Source organism: Hordeum vulgare, chromosome 7H, assembly GCF_904849725.1.
Source record: "Hordeum vulgare subsp. vulgare chromosome 7H, MorexV3_pseudomolecules_assembly, whole genome shotgun sequence".
Taxonomy (NCBI): Eukaryota; Viridiplantae; Streptophyta; class Magnoliopsida; order Poales; family Poaceae; genus Hordeum; species Hordeum vulgare.
Window position 1 is genome coordinate 500946393 of NC_058524.1, and position 15323 is coordinate 500961715.

At 44.7% G+C, this 15323-nt stretch overlaps 1 protein-coding gene across 3 annotated transcripts; it reads left to right on the top strand.

Moving 5' to 3' along the window:
- The first annotated feature begins 9833 nt into the window (after nt 1–9833).
- Nucleotides 9834–13611, top strand: LOC123412870 (probable LRR receptor-like serine/threonine-protein kinase At3g47570). 3 transcript variants are annotated; one of them, XM_045105830.1, is made up of 3 exons: nt 9834–10267; nt 10364–12854; nt 13005–13611. In XM_045105830.1, the coding sequence occupies exons 1-3, from the start codon at nt 9839–9841 to the stop codon at nt 13394–13396; spliced, it is 3312 nt and encodes a 1103-aa protein (XP_044961765.1). In that variant the 5' UTR covers nt 9834–9838; the 3' UTR covers nt 13397–13611. The 3 variants fall into 3 exon arrangements, with proteins under 3 accessions (XP_044961765.1, XP_044961764.1, XP_044961766.1); XM_045105831.1 differs by having other exon boundaries at nt 9896–10007; nt 10094–12854; XM_045105829.1 differs by having other exon boundaries at nt 9834–12854.
- Nucleotides 13612–15323: the final 1712 nt, after the last annotated feature.

Genomic DNA, 15323 nt, shown 5'->3' on the forward strand with positions numbered 1-15323 from the left:
TGTGGTAGATTATTAGGTTTGTGGTAGATTATTAGGGTTAGTAATATTTAGAAAAGAACAAAAATAAGAAAATAATATTAGGAAAAAGGAAAATAAGAAGAGGAGGAGAAGAAAAGAAGAAAAAGGAGAATAAGAAGAGGAGGAGAGGAGAAGAAGAGGAAAAATAGAAGAAGAGGAGAAGTAGAAGAAGAGAAGTTGAAGAAGAAGCGGAGAAGAAAATAAGAAAGAAGAAGAAGAAGAAGACATTTCTACGTATATAGATGCTTAATTAGTGTTTCTTAGATTATTGCTTAATTTTGCTATTGTATATGCTTAAGTGTTAATAGTTTATTTTACTATATATACAATTAGTTTATTTTTAGCAAGAAAATTAATAGAACTAGTTTATTTTTTTAGTTCATTTTACGATGCCTATCCCGCATCCTCGTCGTCGACTCGGCGGAGGACACGGGCTTGATCAGAGGGGCCATGTCCGGGACTGGGCTCCACCCGGCTGGTATTGGGAGGTGCTACCTTCCGGGGGGCTTAGGTTGGTGAGGAGCTAGCCCGTTGTTGACCCGATCCTTGTTTGGTGGCGGTCGCGTAGGCCAGTGACAGTGCCGAGGCTTCCAGACACCACGGAGGTGGTACGTCACCGTGTCAGCGAGGAGGATGAGCACGTCCGTCGCTACATGGTTGCGTTGGAGGGCAGGTTCGAGCATACCTGGCAGGTTCTTCGGGGATCTCACTGGAGCTATGATCCTGTGATGGTTCCTTCTCTTTGGGTGTCCACCGCCCGCGACGATACCCGTCGGGCGCTACAGTTCTAGCTGTATCAGTGATGCTATATGTATGATAGTATTCGAGGAGTATTAGTGATAATATTTGAGGAGTATTAGTGATAATATTCGACGATGTACGGACAAAAGAGATGATGTAGTTTTGCTTATAATTGAATGCATGCTAATTTGAATACTACTTTATTTTACGATTTGGTTTTGCTTATTGAATGCTCAAATTGGAAAAGTACTCCTACTTTGAATACTATGCAGAAATCTAGGAGTCTCGGGTGGAGCCACGACCCGGGACTAAAGTTGTTTTGGAACGGAGTTCCTGATAGAATAATTCTTTTTTGGTACAAAGTTCAACAAAGTCCTTTGACACTAGACAATGTGACATATAGAAGGGTAGATGAGATCAGGAAAAATAGGATCATTTTCTACACATCTAGAATGTCGCCATTTTGTTAAATCCTTAAAGGTTAAGAGAATCCGTTAGACATATTTTAGAGTTTAGGTTCTAGCCAAGACCCGCGACTAAAGGTCCTCCTATATAAAACGACACTTCGAAGTTTCCAACCCCTCTTATATAGTTTGTTAGTTTATTAGTTAATCAAATGTCCGTTTTTTGCAGAACTATGGATCCACATATCAGGAACCTCGAAGAGGAAGAATTTCTCGAAGATATAATCAAAGACGGCCACGACGTTGAACCAGCTGAATCTCCGTCGTCATATCTAAACCCCTCCGGATATGGAATGGAGGTCGACCGACACGAAGATGAAGCCGATGGGGCAGGACATAGGTCCAATGACAGAGAAGGTGATAGCTCCACTGATGGAGAAGCCGGTGGAGAAATAATAAAGTCCGGCGAGGTATACATATGAAGTTCGACAATCACTTGTAATATGTGAAAAATATTGGAGATAGCTCTATATTGTATACATATACATTCATTTGACGAATGTTTCTCCCTCTTAGGCCTCCACATCGAGCAAAGCTACGAAACGAGGCCCGACTAGAAAGTTGGATGCACGGACGCATTACACCTTTGAGGTGATATTGCCTACGGGCTAACCCAAGCTTCCTAAGAATGCTGCTGACACATTCAAGAAGCAATGCAGAGTTCTCGTTAGGGATCACGTCCCGATCAGCGTTCGGGAGTGGAACAAGCGCAAAGGGGCAGCCGATAGTGACTAGGTCGCCGAAAGGTACAAAGATAATCTTTGGAATGATCTCATGTCACATTTCAACCTGCCAGAATGTGAGAATGAAGACGCCGCAAACAAACTGAGGGCCAAAGTCAAGCAGTGGACTCTAAAGAAGATGACCGAACTGTTTCGTAGCTGGAAGAAGAAGCTATGGAAAAACTATCTGAAGACAAAGAAAGTGCCAGTATTTTAGGGGTATCTAGCCAAGCATGCGAATCACTCGAAGGCATTTCAAGAGTACAAGGAGTCAGAAGATGCCCAGGCATTATCAGAAAAGAACAAGAAAAATGCCGACAAGAAGAAATATCACCACAAGCTGGGGCCAGGGGGCTATGAGACTGCCATCCCAAAGTGGGATAAGAAAGAGCAAGATCTGCTAGCTAAAGGCATCATACCTAAACCTGAGAATGGTTATTAGAAAACTGGGTGTAACGGTTCGGTTATTACTTTGGGTTTGATTGGTTTAGGTTTTATTGGGTTGATCTTTTTTTAGTTTGGTTTTTATTTGGGTATGTGGAGAAATCAGTTTGGATATAGTTGGTTATGGGCTTAAACAGTTTGGTTATAAACGGTTATAAACTATGGGTCCAAACCGGTTTCTAGGCATTGGTTATGTGCAATAACCAATGATGATCGAGAACGAATATCTTTGATCCGCATGCATGTTGTAATGCACTATGTAATTATGTATTATGGAGAAACACCACATGAAAATCGGAAGTGTTTGCTTGTGCTTTGGCTAAGTAATTTTGTTTTAATACACTTGTTAGTGAGCTATTCATACGTGGGCATTTTTTTTTGCCTTTTGCTCTGTGTTGACTGTATCTTAAGGATAACTTTGTTTTCAAACCGTTGTAGATGCACTTATGCCTTTTCTATCTCATTTTCTTCTTAACTTGTCAATTTGTGCAATTATATGTATATTAAAGCAAACCCATAGTTATGTATTGGTTTTAAACCCACGGTTATGTATTGGGTTTAAGTTGGTTTGGGTGAAAAAAATAATGGGTTTAATTTTGAATGGGCTGAAAATGACATCAAACGGGTATGGTTTAAGTATGGTTTTGAGAGATAAATGTATGGGTATGGTTCAGGTATGGTTCAAGTATGAAAACCATTCTCAGGTTTAATCATACCTGAACCACTCCGTGATGAGTGGGAATTGAGAGCAAGAAATTGGTTCCTTGCGCATGGTGGTTCGTACGACGAAGAAACAGGGGAATTCATCTGCAGTGACGGTCTTAGGATACCCAGGGAGAATTGGAAAAAGATAGTGAAAGAAATTAAGGAGGTAAAAAGAAAGTTCACTGCAGATAGAGAGAAAGATTTGCTCACACTGGTCCTCGGCAATGACGAACATGGAGGACGAACGCGAGGCTTCGGTCCTTCTTACCCGTGGTGGCTTGGGTTTGCCAGAGACCAAGACACTTACAGAACCCGAGCGAGAGCAAAGAAGCGGCAGCAGGATGAGGAGAATGACAAGTTCAACCAGTTGCTTGCCAGGATTAACGAGCAACAGAAGCAGATTGATGAGCTTAGAGGAGTAGCGCGCCAGGAAGATCCTGCACTCGATATTACCGGCGCCCCATCTAAGCGGAAAAGCAGCGTGGCTGAATCTGAGGCCCCGCCCGACGATGCATGAAGAATGATAGAGGGCGGTCCCGGCTACCCCGCGGATGGAATCAAGGAGTCAACATCATGTGAACTCCATCAGAAATTCAAGAACATATCCATGAAGGTGGCCGTCGGATAAGCTTTACCTTCTGGCCGTGATGCACGCTGGCATGGCCGTGAGATTCCAGCTGGCTTTGCTAAAGTCGGGGTGGATGAAATCATGGCGGGGTTTCATGATATGGAGCTCGACATAGCTGGACCTGAAGATGAGAGGACACTCGGAGAAGTACTGGGTGGAGTCATCCTATGGGACAAGAACTACATCAAGCTTCCACGCTCGGCCCCAAGGACAACACCGCCTCCGAGTCGTCGCAGGTCACCTACACCTCCATCACCTCCAATCCCTCCACATGACGTCGGCCAGCACAACACGAGTCCATCTCGATCACCGCCGCCGGACTTGGGTCGTCCGTCTCCGCCGCCGCCCGCTCCGGATACTAAGCGGAAGCGTGCCAGCAAGAACACTCCGCCGATGATTTCTAAGCGACGGAGCCCCCCAAAGCGCAAACTGTTGCCCCTTCCAAAGGTACCTCATGCTAATCTTCCTATCAGACCTTATGATCGTACCCCCGAGGAAAACGCCAGGATAGGAAAGGAACATCATGATGCGCAGATGAAAAAGAAGGAACCCGAGCCCCGCCCGGAATACACCGAGAAGCAAATAGCATTTGCAAAATACTTCACGAACCTTCCATCACAGTATGACTTACACCATAAGCCTGTTGACTATACACGCACATTGCAGAAGGAAGTGAAAAATAGCAGATCACGTGCAAGTGCAAGTGGGAGCAAATCAAGTTCAACTACAAGCAAACAAAGATCAGACGTTCCTCAGCTTGGACAACAGGCCAAACAGTCGATCCCACCCCTCAGGGTGTTACCCGAGAATGTCCCCCCTCTGGTGCAGGGGCAAGATTTGGAATTAGCAAAGAAGTGGGCGAATGAATGGGGTATCCCGGTTGAAGACATTCTGGCTTCCCAAGACGACAGGTTACCCAAGGCTGTGGTAGCCCCTAAGCCACAATATGTCATGGGAGCACCTTTGGTCAGCAAAGATGATCTCCCAACAAATATGCGTTACTTGCATACATGGTACTTAAGTGAATCAAAGAATGGGAGAACGATGATCGTGGTGAGTGTCCCACGGGAGTACTACGGCCACCCCGAGGAAATCCATATCTACTTTGATGAACTCTTCCAGATGTACAATGCCGACGCCCTCGACAAATCGCTTATGAGTTGCTATTGTCTGTAAGTTTTTCAATTCGTTGTCTACATATAACTTGTTTAGTTATTTCAATTCATTGTCTATATATAACTTGTACTCTATTATGCAGAATGAAGATTCTGGATTGTAAAAATAGGAACATCCTAAATATTGGGTTTATTGACCCAAATAAAATACATATAGCGACGCTAACTGATAAACCCAAGGAGACGGAGGAAAACCTTCTAAGGTTTCTAACAGATCAAAATTTCTGTGACCACATACTGTTTCCATACAACTGCAGGTGAGGGTCTTTACTCTGTTGTGTCCATTCACTTATAAGTGTAATTGATAAGTTACTGACACATATATATGTGTATATATACATGTGCAGCTTCCATTGGATTCTGTTGGACATTCAAATTGATAAGGGAAGAGTTGATGCCTTCGACCCATTATCGAGACCCTTGGAACAGTTCCAAAGCCTGCAGGACATGCTCCAAGGGTAATTTCAATCATTCTTGCGCTCTATCGGTCTCTTTCGATGATTTTTTGATATATCAATTAATGAAAAACTTAGCAAATCATTATCCTTGTCGGGCAGGGTTTGGAAGCGGTTCAAGTGTGTGACTCCCGGTATAGAGCCTGAGAAGCTGACCTTTAGAGCGGCTCAGGTAAGTAGTAGTATGATATACTTCTATTTTCAATACATTTATGATGCTAGATTATTATTTTGATTATATATATTCTATTCTCGTAAAGTGCGACTAGCAGCCACGGGGGACGCATCTATGCGGATACTATGTTTGCGAGACCATTCGCACGTTTACCTCTGAGCACAAGGATCACAGATTCGATGTAAGCAATGAACATTCACACCTCTATTTTTACCCGTCATTCTTTGTTATCATGATTGATATTCATATTCATCTCCTCTTCTTATATAGTACACGACCATGAGGGAGAAGTCCCTACCAGAGCAACGCGCGATTGCTGTTGCAGAGGAGCTTGCGACCTTTCTGAGGACGGAAGCTATAGATGACAAAGGACGATTTAGTGTAGCTAGGGGCCATTACTGATGTTGGTCCATGTAATCGAATAGACGGGCTCTAGTCGCGATAATTCAGATCTCCATATAATTGTGTATATATGCTCGCTTGTAAGATAAGTTAATCTTATATATATATATATATATATATATATATATATATATATATATATATATATATATATATATATGCATAATTATTTCTATTTAGAATCAAAACTAATTCCCGAACACCAAACGAGGCATCACGTTAATCTCCCGTACACCTAAACCCTAAAACCCTAAAACCCAAAAATAAACAAAATCTGAAACTCTTTAGTCCCGGTCCGTGTAAAGACCCGGGACTAAAGGGCCTGCCCCTGAGGGCGCTCCGAGGCGCCCACGTGGAGCACCTTTGGTCTCGGCTTGGAACAGGGCCGGGACTAAAGGTTAGGCCTTTAGTCCCGCCCCTTTGGTCCCGGTTGGTGAACCGGGACTAAAGCCCCTTACGGGCCGGGACTATAGGCCCTGTCCCCACTAGTGAAGCGGCCGTGGGGTTCAGCGACGTTGGTGGCGGCGAGCTGTTCGGCGTGACGGCGTTCGAAGTACGCAGTCCACAGCGTGTTGCTGTCGGGGGCGTACCTCGATTAGTTTCGCGAGCTCTCCGGCAGCAACGCTAGAATGCGCGCGATCTCCACGCGTCGGTCAGCTTAGATGGTCGCGGTGGCACCGGGACTCCACCGGCGCTCAGCCTCCATGAGCCTGGCACCCGCATATCCGTTGGCGCCGGGTACTCCGCCTCGTAGAGAAGGCAGGCCTCGGACTCGTGCAAGTGGCGGTGGCCGAAGCTGTTTTCTGTTGCTCCGTAGCCGGGGTAGCGCTCGACATTGGTCGTCGATGGAGAGAAGGGCGTCAGCGGCGAAAGGGGGAGAGGGGCATCGGCGACGAGAGAGGGAGAAGGTATGTGGCAAGAGGTGTGCGGCCACCGGCGAGGGAAGGACGACTTATATAGCCGTGGGTGGGCGGAGAATGGGCCAGAACCGTGCGTACGCGTGGCGGGAGGGGGTGGGAAGCGCGTCGGTGCGACTTCACTGCACCACACGTGAGGAATCAATGGAAGGCTGACCGACGGCAGCCTTCGCATTGATTCCTCGCGGGGAAACGAGGCGATGAGGCGACGACCGAGCGCCTAGTCGCTCGATCGACGGGTCCATAAAGAGTTCGCGCCAAAAACGTTTCCTCGAGCGCCCCAGCACACTGGGTTTAGTCTGGGTCCGCCGGTGGCAAAATCGGCCCTAACCGGTGAAAAATAGGCTTCTAGGGCACGACTAGGCCATTTTTTTCGCATCGTCGACAAAAAAGCGCCTTGGGGGTGCGAGTGGAGATACTTTAAGTGTAGACATGCTGAGTCCATGCAGTTGTTCTTGTTTGACAGTAATGTATGCGCTGAGATATGCTGAAACTTTGTTTCACAACACGCATGTGTTTAGACATGCTGAACATTTTTTTGAAGATTTCAAATTCTGAACATTTTAAAAAAATTGAACATATTTGAAATTTTCATTTTTTTGAAAATTTGAAAATTTTAATATTTTATGGAAAGTAAAAAAACAAAATTTGAAATTCTAAGCATTTTTTTGAAAATGTAAACAAAACGTCAAATCGTAAACATTTTTTGAAAATTATTTTTTTGAAGTTCTGAACATTTTTTATTTTTTTACAAAATTCTGATTTTTTTGAACATTTTGAAATATGATTTAAAAAAATTGGAAGAAATTTTGAATTTTTCTCAAATTTAAATAAAATTTGAAATTATGAACATTTTTGAAAATTTAAACATATCTGGTCAGATGGGTGGGGACGAGGGTGAGGGCTAGCATGGCTTCCTCCATGCACCTTGTATGGGGTGCATGAGATGGGCATGAGGAGGGTCCTTTTATGTACAGCTCGGATGAGCCTATACACCCTACTAAACAAGTAAAAGTTGATCGGATTGAAACTTTTGCTCTCCTGCACCCTACCATATAATAACTAGATTTTTTTGAGAAAACATGCATAATTAGAACTTTTCAATAGTTCTCTTTTACTTCAATTATATTCAGTTAGAAAATATATAAAAGCATAGGTTGTACTTGTAAATTAAAGCTAAATGTTCTTCATGTTCCAATTAGATTAGTCAATGTTCTTTGCTTATTTTTTCGATAAAAGACGCTTTTATTAACTCAAAATGTAGCATCAAGCCTATGCAGATCATAAGGAGCAACATCCGGGCTCTGTAGGTAAGATGCACACACCCATCACATGAATAGTCTGACAAAGAATATAAAAATGACAAAGTGACAACAGTAAAACCATATGAAACCGAAACTATGTCTATGTCGACGAAGAAGGTGGTCCCATTCGAGGATTATACTGCCATCCATGTTGGGTAAATACCTCCCTGACCACCTGCTCCAACCACATACAAACCGCCTTGAACATCGATTGATATTCCGTTCGGTGCATAATAGACCATGTATGAAACCAGAAACCAGTGTGTACATCAATAATTAACCTGCGTAGGAGAATAGATTTTGCCATTAAAACACAATCATTTTTACATAGCCAAAGCCACCATAGTAAGACAAACACTCTCATCCGTACTAGCATGCTAAACGTATTTGATATTCCATCAAATCAGTGACCATATATATTGGCAACACTTGTTGAATATAAATTTGACGCTATTTAGATGACTGATCATGTAAAACGCACAAACTTGCATTGAAAGAAGAGGTGTTTAATTGTCACAAACTACACATGCCCGATTAATTATAACAGGTAGAAAAATGAGGGCATGTACAATGCATAGCCTCAAGGTGAGGTCCCATATGTCACGTAGGATCGGATGTTAGAAAAAATAGGTTCGGATAAGGAAACGGGATCCTTTGCAGCAGGCGGATGCTTGAAGAAAAAATGTGTGGTCCGGTGTAAAAAGATGAAAAAGTTAGAGTGAACAGTACATATGCATATGCATTAAAGTTTTTATTTTTTATTTTTTGATAAGGCATCTTAATGATAGTTTGCATTGAAGAGAAAAAGTCAATATAGATATCTCAAACTACTTTTTGTCATGAAGCATCTGTATCCATATGTCATCAGTGTACATGCTCTGAGAATAGATGCAACACATAATTTCTTCCCCCGAAAAACCCAACAGATCTATTTATTGTGCTAAAGAAAATGTGCTTTCCATTAACATTGCTGCATTAGAAGTTACTCCCTCTGGCAACTAATATAAAAACGTTTAAATCACTACTTTAATAATCTAAACACTCTTATATTTGTTGACAGAGCGAGTATCAAAAACCTAAGACCTGTCTGTCAGATAGAGATTTTCCAAATCTTGTTATTCTTTTGGTAACCAGTATTTTGCCTGCCTTAGGCTCCGTTTGGATTATCGAACACTGAATACACGTGTAAAATGATACACACCTGGGAGGTCGTTTTTCTTCCAGGCAAAAGTTACACTGTGGCTGGTATTATACAAGTGTAACTAAATCCGGAGGTATAATCTTACACGCATTTCAAGCGCGCCCTTATCAGTTTGGAATCTACAGGACCCTCATAAAAGGAAAACTACAAAGACGGTAGCAGGATAACAGGAAACGAAGAGGAACATAGGAAAATAAAACACATCGTGTGTGATTGAACGACAGAAGTGACACTTGAGGGCTCACCAACAAAATCCTTAGTGGCAATAGATGCGTTTTATCTTTTCTTTGACAGATGGCAAAATGGAGTTGAGACGCTGAATCGCTGTACGAGAAGACCAGTCCACGTTTGAAGAGCCCGCGTGGAAGAAAGGAGGGAGAGCACCTAATAATTTCTTTCTTTTTTTTCTTCTTGAATATTTAATAATTACATATGTTTGGATGAGAGGTATAGAGAAGGCAGACTTCCAAACTAGACCCCTATAAAAATGCACGCCTACGGCTACCGCTTAGCACAACTCAGTAGCACACAGATGGCTCCTGTACCTGTAGGGACTCTTAGTTCATCACTCTTCAGAGTCACCATCCTCCTCACTTTCTTGACCTCTTTTGCCCCTGCTTCTTCACTAGATGGCACCACACTGGACGACCAATCCGGTAAGGACTTCCAGGCACTCCTTTGTCTCAAGAACCACCTTTCTAACAATAACAAAGCCCTCGCCTCGTGGAACAATACCCTTCAGTATTGCAGTTGGCCTGGTGTCACCTGTGGCAAGAAGCACGCATCTCGCGTCACAGTGCTTGACCTTGAATCGCTAAGCCTGAACGGCCAAATACCACCCTGCATCGGTAATCTCACTTTCCTCGCAAAAATCTACCTACAGGAGAACCTGCTGAATGGTGGGATCCCCCCTGAGGTAGGTCATCTGCGCCACCTTGTCGAGCTTTACCTTCCATATAACAATCTTACTGGTGTAATACCAAACTCTTTATCTAACTGTTCTAGCCTTCAGATCATTGATCTTGAAAGCAACTCCCTCCATGGAAGCATTCCGGATGGGCTCGGCCTGCTTCCTGATCTTTCAGTTCTGTCTGTTCCTGGAAACAAGTTGACAGGCAATATTCCTTACACACTTGGAAGCAGCTCATCACTCAACTATGTCTACCTGGCAAACAACAGCCTAACTGGGGGCATCCCATCTCTCCTAGCAAATAGTTCATCAACTATCTGGCTGAACTTGGAAAGCAATTATCTCGATGGAGAGGTACCTCCTTCTCTCTTTAACAGCTCGTTTCTTGAAGTCTTAAATTTGAAAGGAAATAACTTCTTTGGGTCTATTCCACCTTTCTCAACTAACTCAATGTTGCAAACTCTTTTCCTATCCTACAATAATCTCTCAGGAAAAATACCTTCCTCTCTAGGAAACTCCACTTCCCTGATTGAGCTGTTACTTGCAGCAAATCACTTGCAAGGAAGCCTCCCGTGGAGTTTAAGTAAAATTCCAAACTTGCAAATGTTAGACCTGACTAACAACAACTTGTCAGGAACCGTTCCAGGCTCTCTATTCAATATATCGACACTCACATACCTTGGCATGGGCACTAACAGCCTAACAGGAGATATTCCAGAAAATATTGGCCACACCCTTCCAAGAATCCAGACATTCATTGTTCAAGGAAACAGATTCGGAGGTCGTATTCCCACTACAATGGCCAAGGCCAGAAATCTTCAGAAAATTAATCTCGGTGACAATGCATTCCATGGTATTATTCCTTATTTTGGGTCCTTGCCCAACTTAATCGAACTAAATCTATGTAAGAACCAACTCGAAGCTGGAGACTGGACTTTCCTGCACTCGCTCGCCAGTTGTACAAAGCTGGTAAGTTTACGTTTAGATGAAAATAACCTACAAGGTGAACTGCCAAAGTCCATAGGTGATCTTCCAAAAAGCTTAGAATCTCTGTACTTGTCAGCCAATAAAATATCTGGCACCATACCACATGAGATAGGGAACATTAGTAGCCTCAAACTTCTTTACATGGAGCACAATTTGCTTACTGGAACCATTCCGGGCTCACTTGGAAACCTTTCAAACTTGTTCGTTCTAAGCTTATCACAAAACAAGCTATCTGGTCAAATCCCACTTTCAATTCAAAACCTTGGTCAATTAAGTGAGCTCTATTTGCAGCAAAATAATTTGAGCAGGCCCATCCCAGTAGCTTTAGCACAGTGCAATAAGTTACACACTCTAAACCTCTCTTGCAACTCATTTGATGGAACAATACCAAAAGAACTGTTCACTATTTCCACACTTGCTGAAGGTCTTGATCTCTCTCACAACAAACTCTCTGGACATATACCGATGGAGATTGGCAAATTAATCAACCTTTCCCCCCTCGATATTTCCAACAACCTGTTGACTGGAGAAATTCCCTCAACTCTGGGCCAGTGCCTCCATTTAGAGTCCCTCCACCTGGAAGGGAATCTACTTGATGGGCGAATCCCTCAATCTTTCGCTGCATTGAAAGGCATCAGCGACATGGATCTTTCTCGAAACAACTTGTCCGGTCAAGTTCCAGACTTCTTTGAGGCCTTCAACTCCATGTCACTTCTCAATTTGTCATTCAACAACCTGGAGGGACCCATGCCAACTGGTGGGATCTTCCAAAATGCAAGCAAAGTGTTCGTCCAGGGGAACAAAGAGTTGTGTGCTGTCTCGCCACTATTGAGATTGCCACTTTGCCACACGGCTGCATCTCAACAAGGACACAGATTCCACATTCTGAAGATAATAGGATTATCTGCTCTTGCCTTGGTCATGTTATCATGTTTTGGAGTCATTTTCTTGAAGAAGGGAAAGAAAGTTAAACAAGAAGATCATCCATCGTTTGAGGAGTTAAAGAAGTTCACATATGCTGATTTAGTGAAAGCAACAAATGGTTTCTCTTTAGCCAACTTGGTTGGTTCGGGAAAGTATGGGTCCGTATACAAAGGTAAAATTGAGTCTGAAGAACACGCAGTTGCTATCAAAGTTTTCAAACTTGATCAACCTGGGGCTACGAAAAGCTTCGTTGCTGAATGTCAAGCACTCAAAAACACTCGTCATCGTAATCTTGTAAGGGTGATCACTGTATGCTCGACAAGTGATCTGACAGGACATGAGTTCAAAGCTCTTGTCCTTGAATATATGGTTAATGGCAACCTTGAAAGTTGGCTCCATCCGACACTCCACGAGCATCATTTGGAAAGGCCCTTGTCTTTGAGTTCAAGAATAGCAATAGTAGTGGACATAGCAGCTGCTTTAGATTACCTGCATAACCATTGCATGCCTCCTATGACACACTGTGATCTGAAGCCAAGCAATGTCCTTCTGGATGATGTCATGGGTGCATGTGTTGGTGACTTCGGGTTGACTAAGTTCGTACACAGTTATACTTCTTCCAGGATTGATGGTTCTACGAGCTTAGTGGGACCAAGAGGATCAGTTGGATACATTGCACCAGGTAACAATTTCTTTATATAGGATATACATATTTGGAAAATATCTTATAGGCTCTATGAAAAATTAACTTTAGTCTCCCTAGAAATCTTTTGATTCTTGAGTTCCAGCTCTATTGTGTTAATTAGCGGTTTCAATACTATATATATTGCAGAATATGGCTTTGGGAGCAAAATCTCCACTGAGGGTGATGTATACAGCTATGGAGTTATCATCTTAGAAATGCTCACAGGAAAGCGTCCAACTGATGAGATGTTTAAAGATGGCCTGAGCCTTTACAATTTTGTGGAGAAATCATTTCCTGAAAAGATTGGTGAGATTCTAGATCCAAGAATCATTCCCTATTATGCGGACCAAGACGAAGAAGCAGGCAGGGCTGTAGATCAAGAAAATCATCATCAAATGGCTGGAATGAGCTGCATCATCAAGCTCGTTAAGATTGGCCTCATGTGCGCTGCAGAGACACCTAAATATCGTCCCTCGATGCAGGATGTTTACATTGAGATCACCGCAATCAAAGAAGCATTTTCAGCACTGCAGGGTTGAACAAAAGTACATTCGTTTTCTATTGCTCAGATGTTGCTGCTGCAGGAAGACCTAAGACTAGTTTACTTCACATAATTCTTTACTCTTTCTCGATACAAATCAATGTTATGTCGTGGATCGTCTTCCATTTTACAAGTAAATCTATGTTCGTCGTGTATGTAAACTGTGGTTCAATCTATATCAAATAAAAAAGTTCAGCACATGAACTTTTCTTTCGACTTGGATTTTACCACTTTGCACTTTGATAATTTGCCACTGCTTACATTGGATTTGATATTTTACCACATCTTACTTTGCACTTTGATTTTTTGCCCTTGCCCATGAGAAAATACGAGATTGTCCCTGCTCCACGCCTCCACACCATTGACCACGCACGGCGTCCTCTCCCCGTTCCCCAACTCTCTCTCGCCCGTACTTCCAGAGACAGTGGTGACGGCGGCGGATACTCCCGGCAACGCAGGGGCCGGCACAGCAGCACGGGCAAGCAAGCAAGCAGCAGCAGCACGGGCAACCACACGGGCAAGCCAGCGGGCACGGCCACGGCCGCTCCAGCGGGCAGCCACGAGCGCGACGAGGCAGCAACCAGGGGCGGCCACAGTCGCGGCGCCGCCGGGCGCCTGTCGGGCGGGCGCGACCACGGACTGGCACGCCCACGGGCCAGGCGCAGAAGCGGTGAGACCACGGCGCGGGCGCGGGCACTGCCACGGCCAGGTGCAGGCGCGGGCGCGGGCACTGCCACGGCCTGGCACGGCCACGGCCAGGTGCAGGCGCGGCGCGGAGGCTGGGCTCAGGGCGCTGGTCAGGCGCGTCGCGACGCGGGCGGGGGCAGGCGCGGCGCACGGCCGGCGGCCAGGCGTCGGGCGCGTCACGACGCGGGCAGGGGCGAGGCGCGCGACCTCGGCGCGGCGCGCGACCACGTACGGCGCGGGTGGACTGCCGTGCGACGAGAGATGGGGATCGAGTTCGTCCTGTCCGTGGCAAACAGGGTATACTTGTCCACTGTATTATGCATTACTATATATATCATTTATAAGTATTGTTTTTGTGTGAATAGATAGCTGCTACGCATCCACGGGCGGATGTTTAATAAACATCCGTCACTTCGAGGACCGTTCGATGTACGTGTGTAGCATTCCTATCTACGCGGCTCGGTCGTCTCCCCGCACCCAATAATTCCTGAAACAAAGGTCGAGTTGCAGAAACAACGGCCATGTTATAGAAACAACATCCATATTGCAAAAATAATTCCTGAAACAACGATCGCATTGCAAAAATAATTTATGCAGCTCCTAAAACAACGGATGCGTTGCAGAAAGAACGACCGCGTTGCGAAAAGCTGAAGAGGGATAAATGGAGAGGGAGAGGGAGGAGACGAGATCCAAAAATCCAACCGGTACACCTGAAACAACGGATGGGTTGCAGAAACAACGACCGCGTTGTAGAAAACTGAAAAGGAATAGATGGAGAGGGAGAGATAGGAGACAGGATCCAAAAATCCAAAGGTACACTCGAACTCCTTCCACCGACGACTCAGCGTGGGGGAGGAGCAACGAGGAGGCGCATGTCACAGCAGGAGACGAGGAAGCAGCGGAAGCCATTGCCTTGGGAAGGACTCCTCGTCTCATGGTGGGGAAGCCGGCTGCTGCAGGAGTTGAGAGAGAGAGAGGGAGAGAGAGCCATGGCTGACTGGGGAATGGGATCGTGGGGGAGGAGCGACGAGGAGGCGCATGTCACAGCAGGAGACGAGGAAGCAGCGGACGCCATTGCCTCGGGAAGGACTCCTCGTCTCATGGTGAGGAAGCCGGCTGCTGCGGGAGTTGAGAGAGAGAGGGAGAGAGAGCCATGGTTGATTGGGGAATGGGATCGAGCGATGCGGTGGGACTGACTAGGTGAGGATAAGGATGGCTGAGACATGTGAGATCAGTCG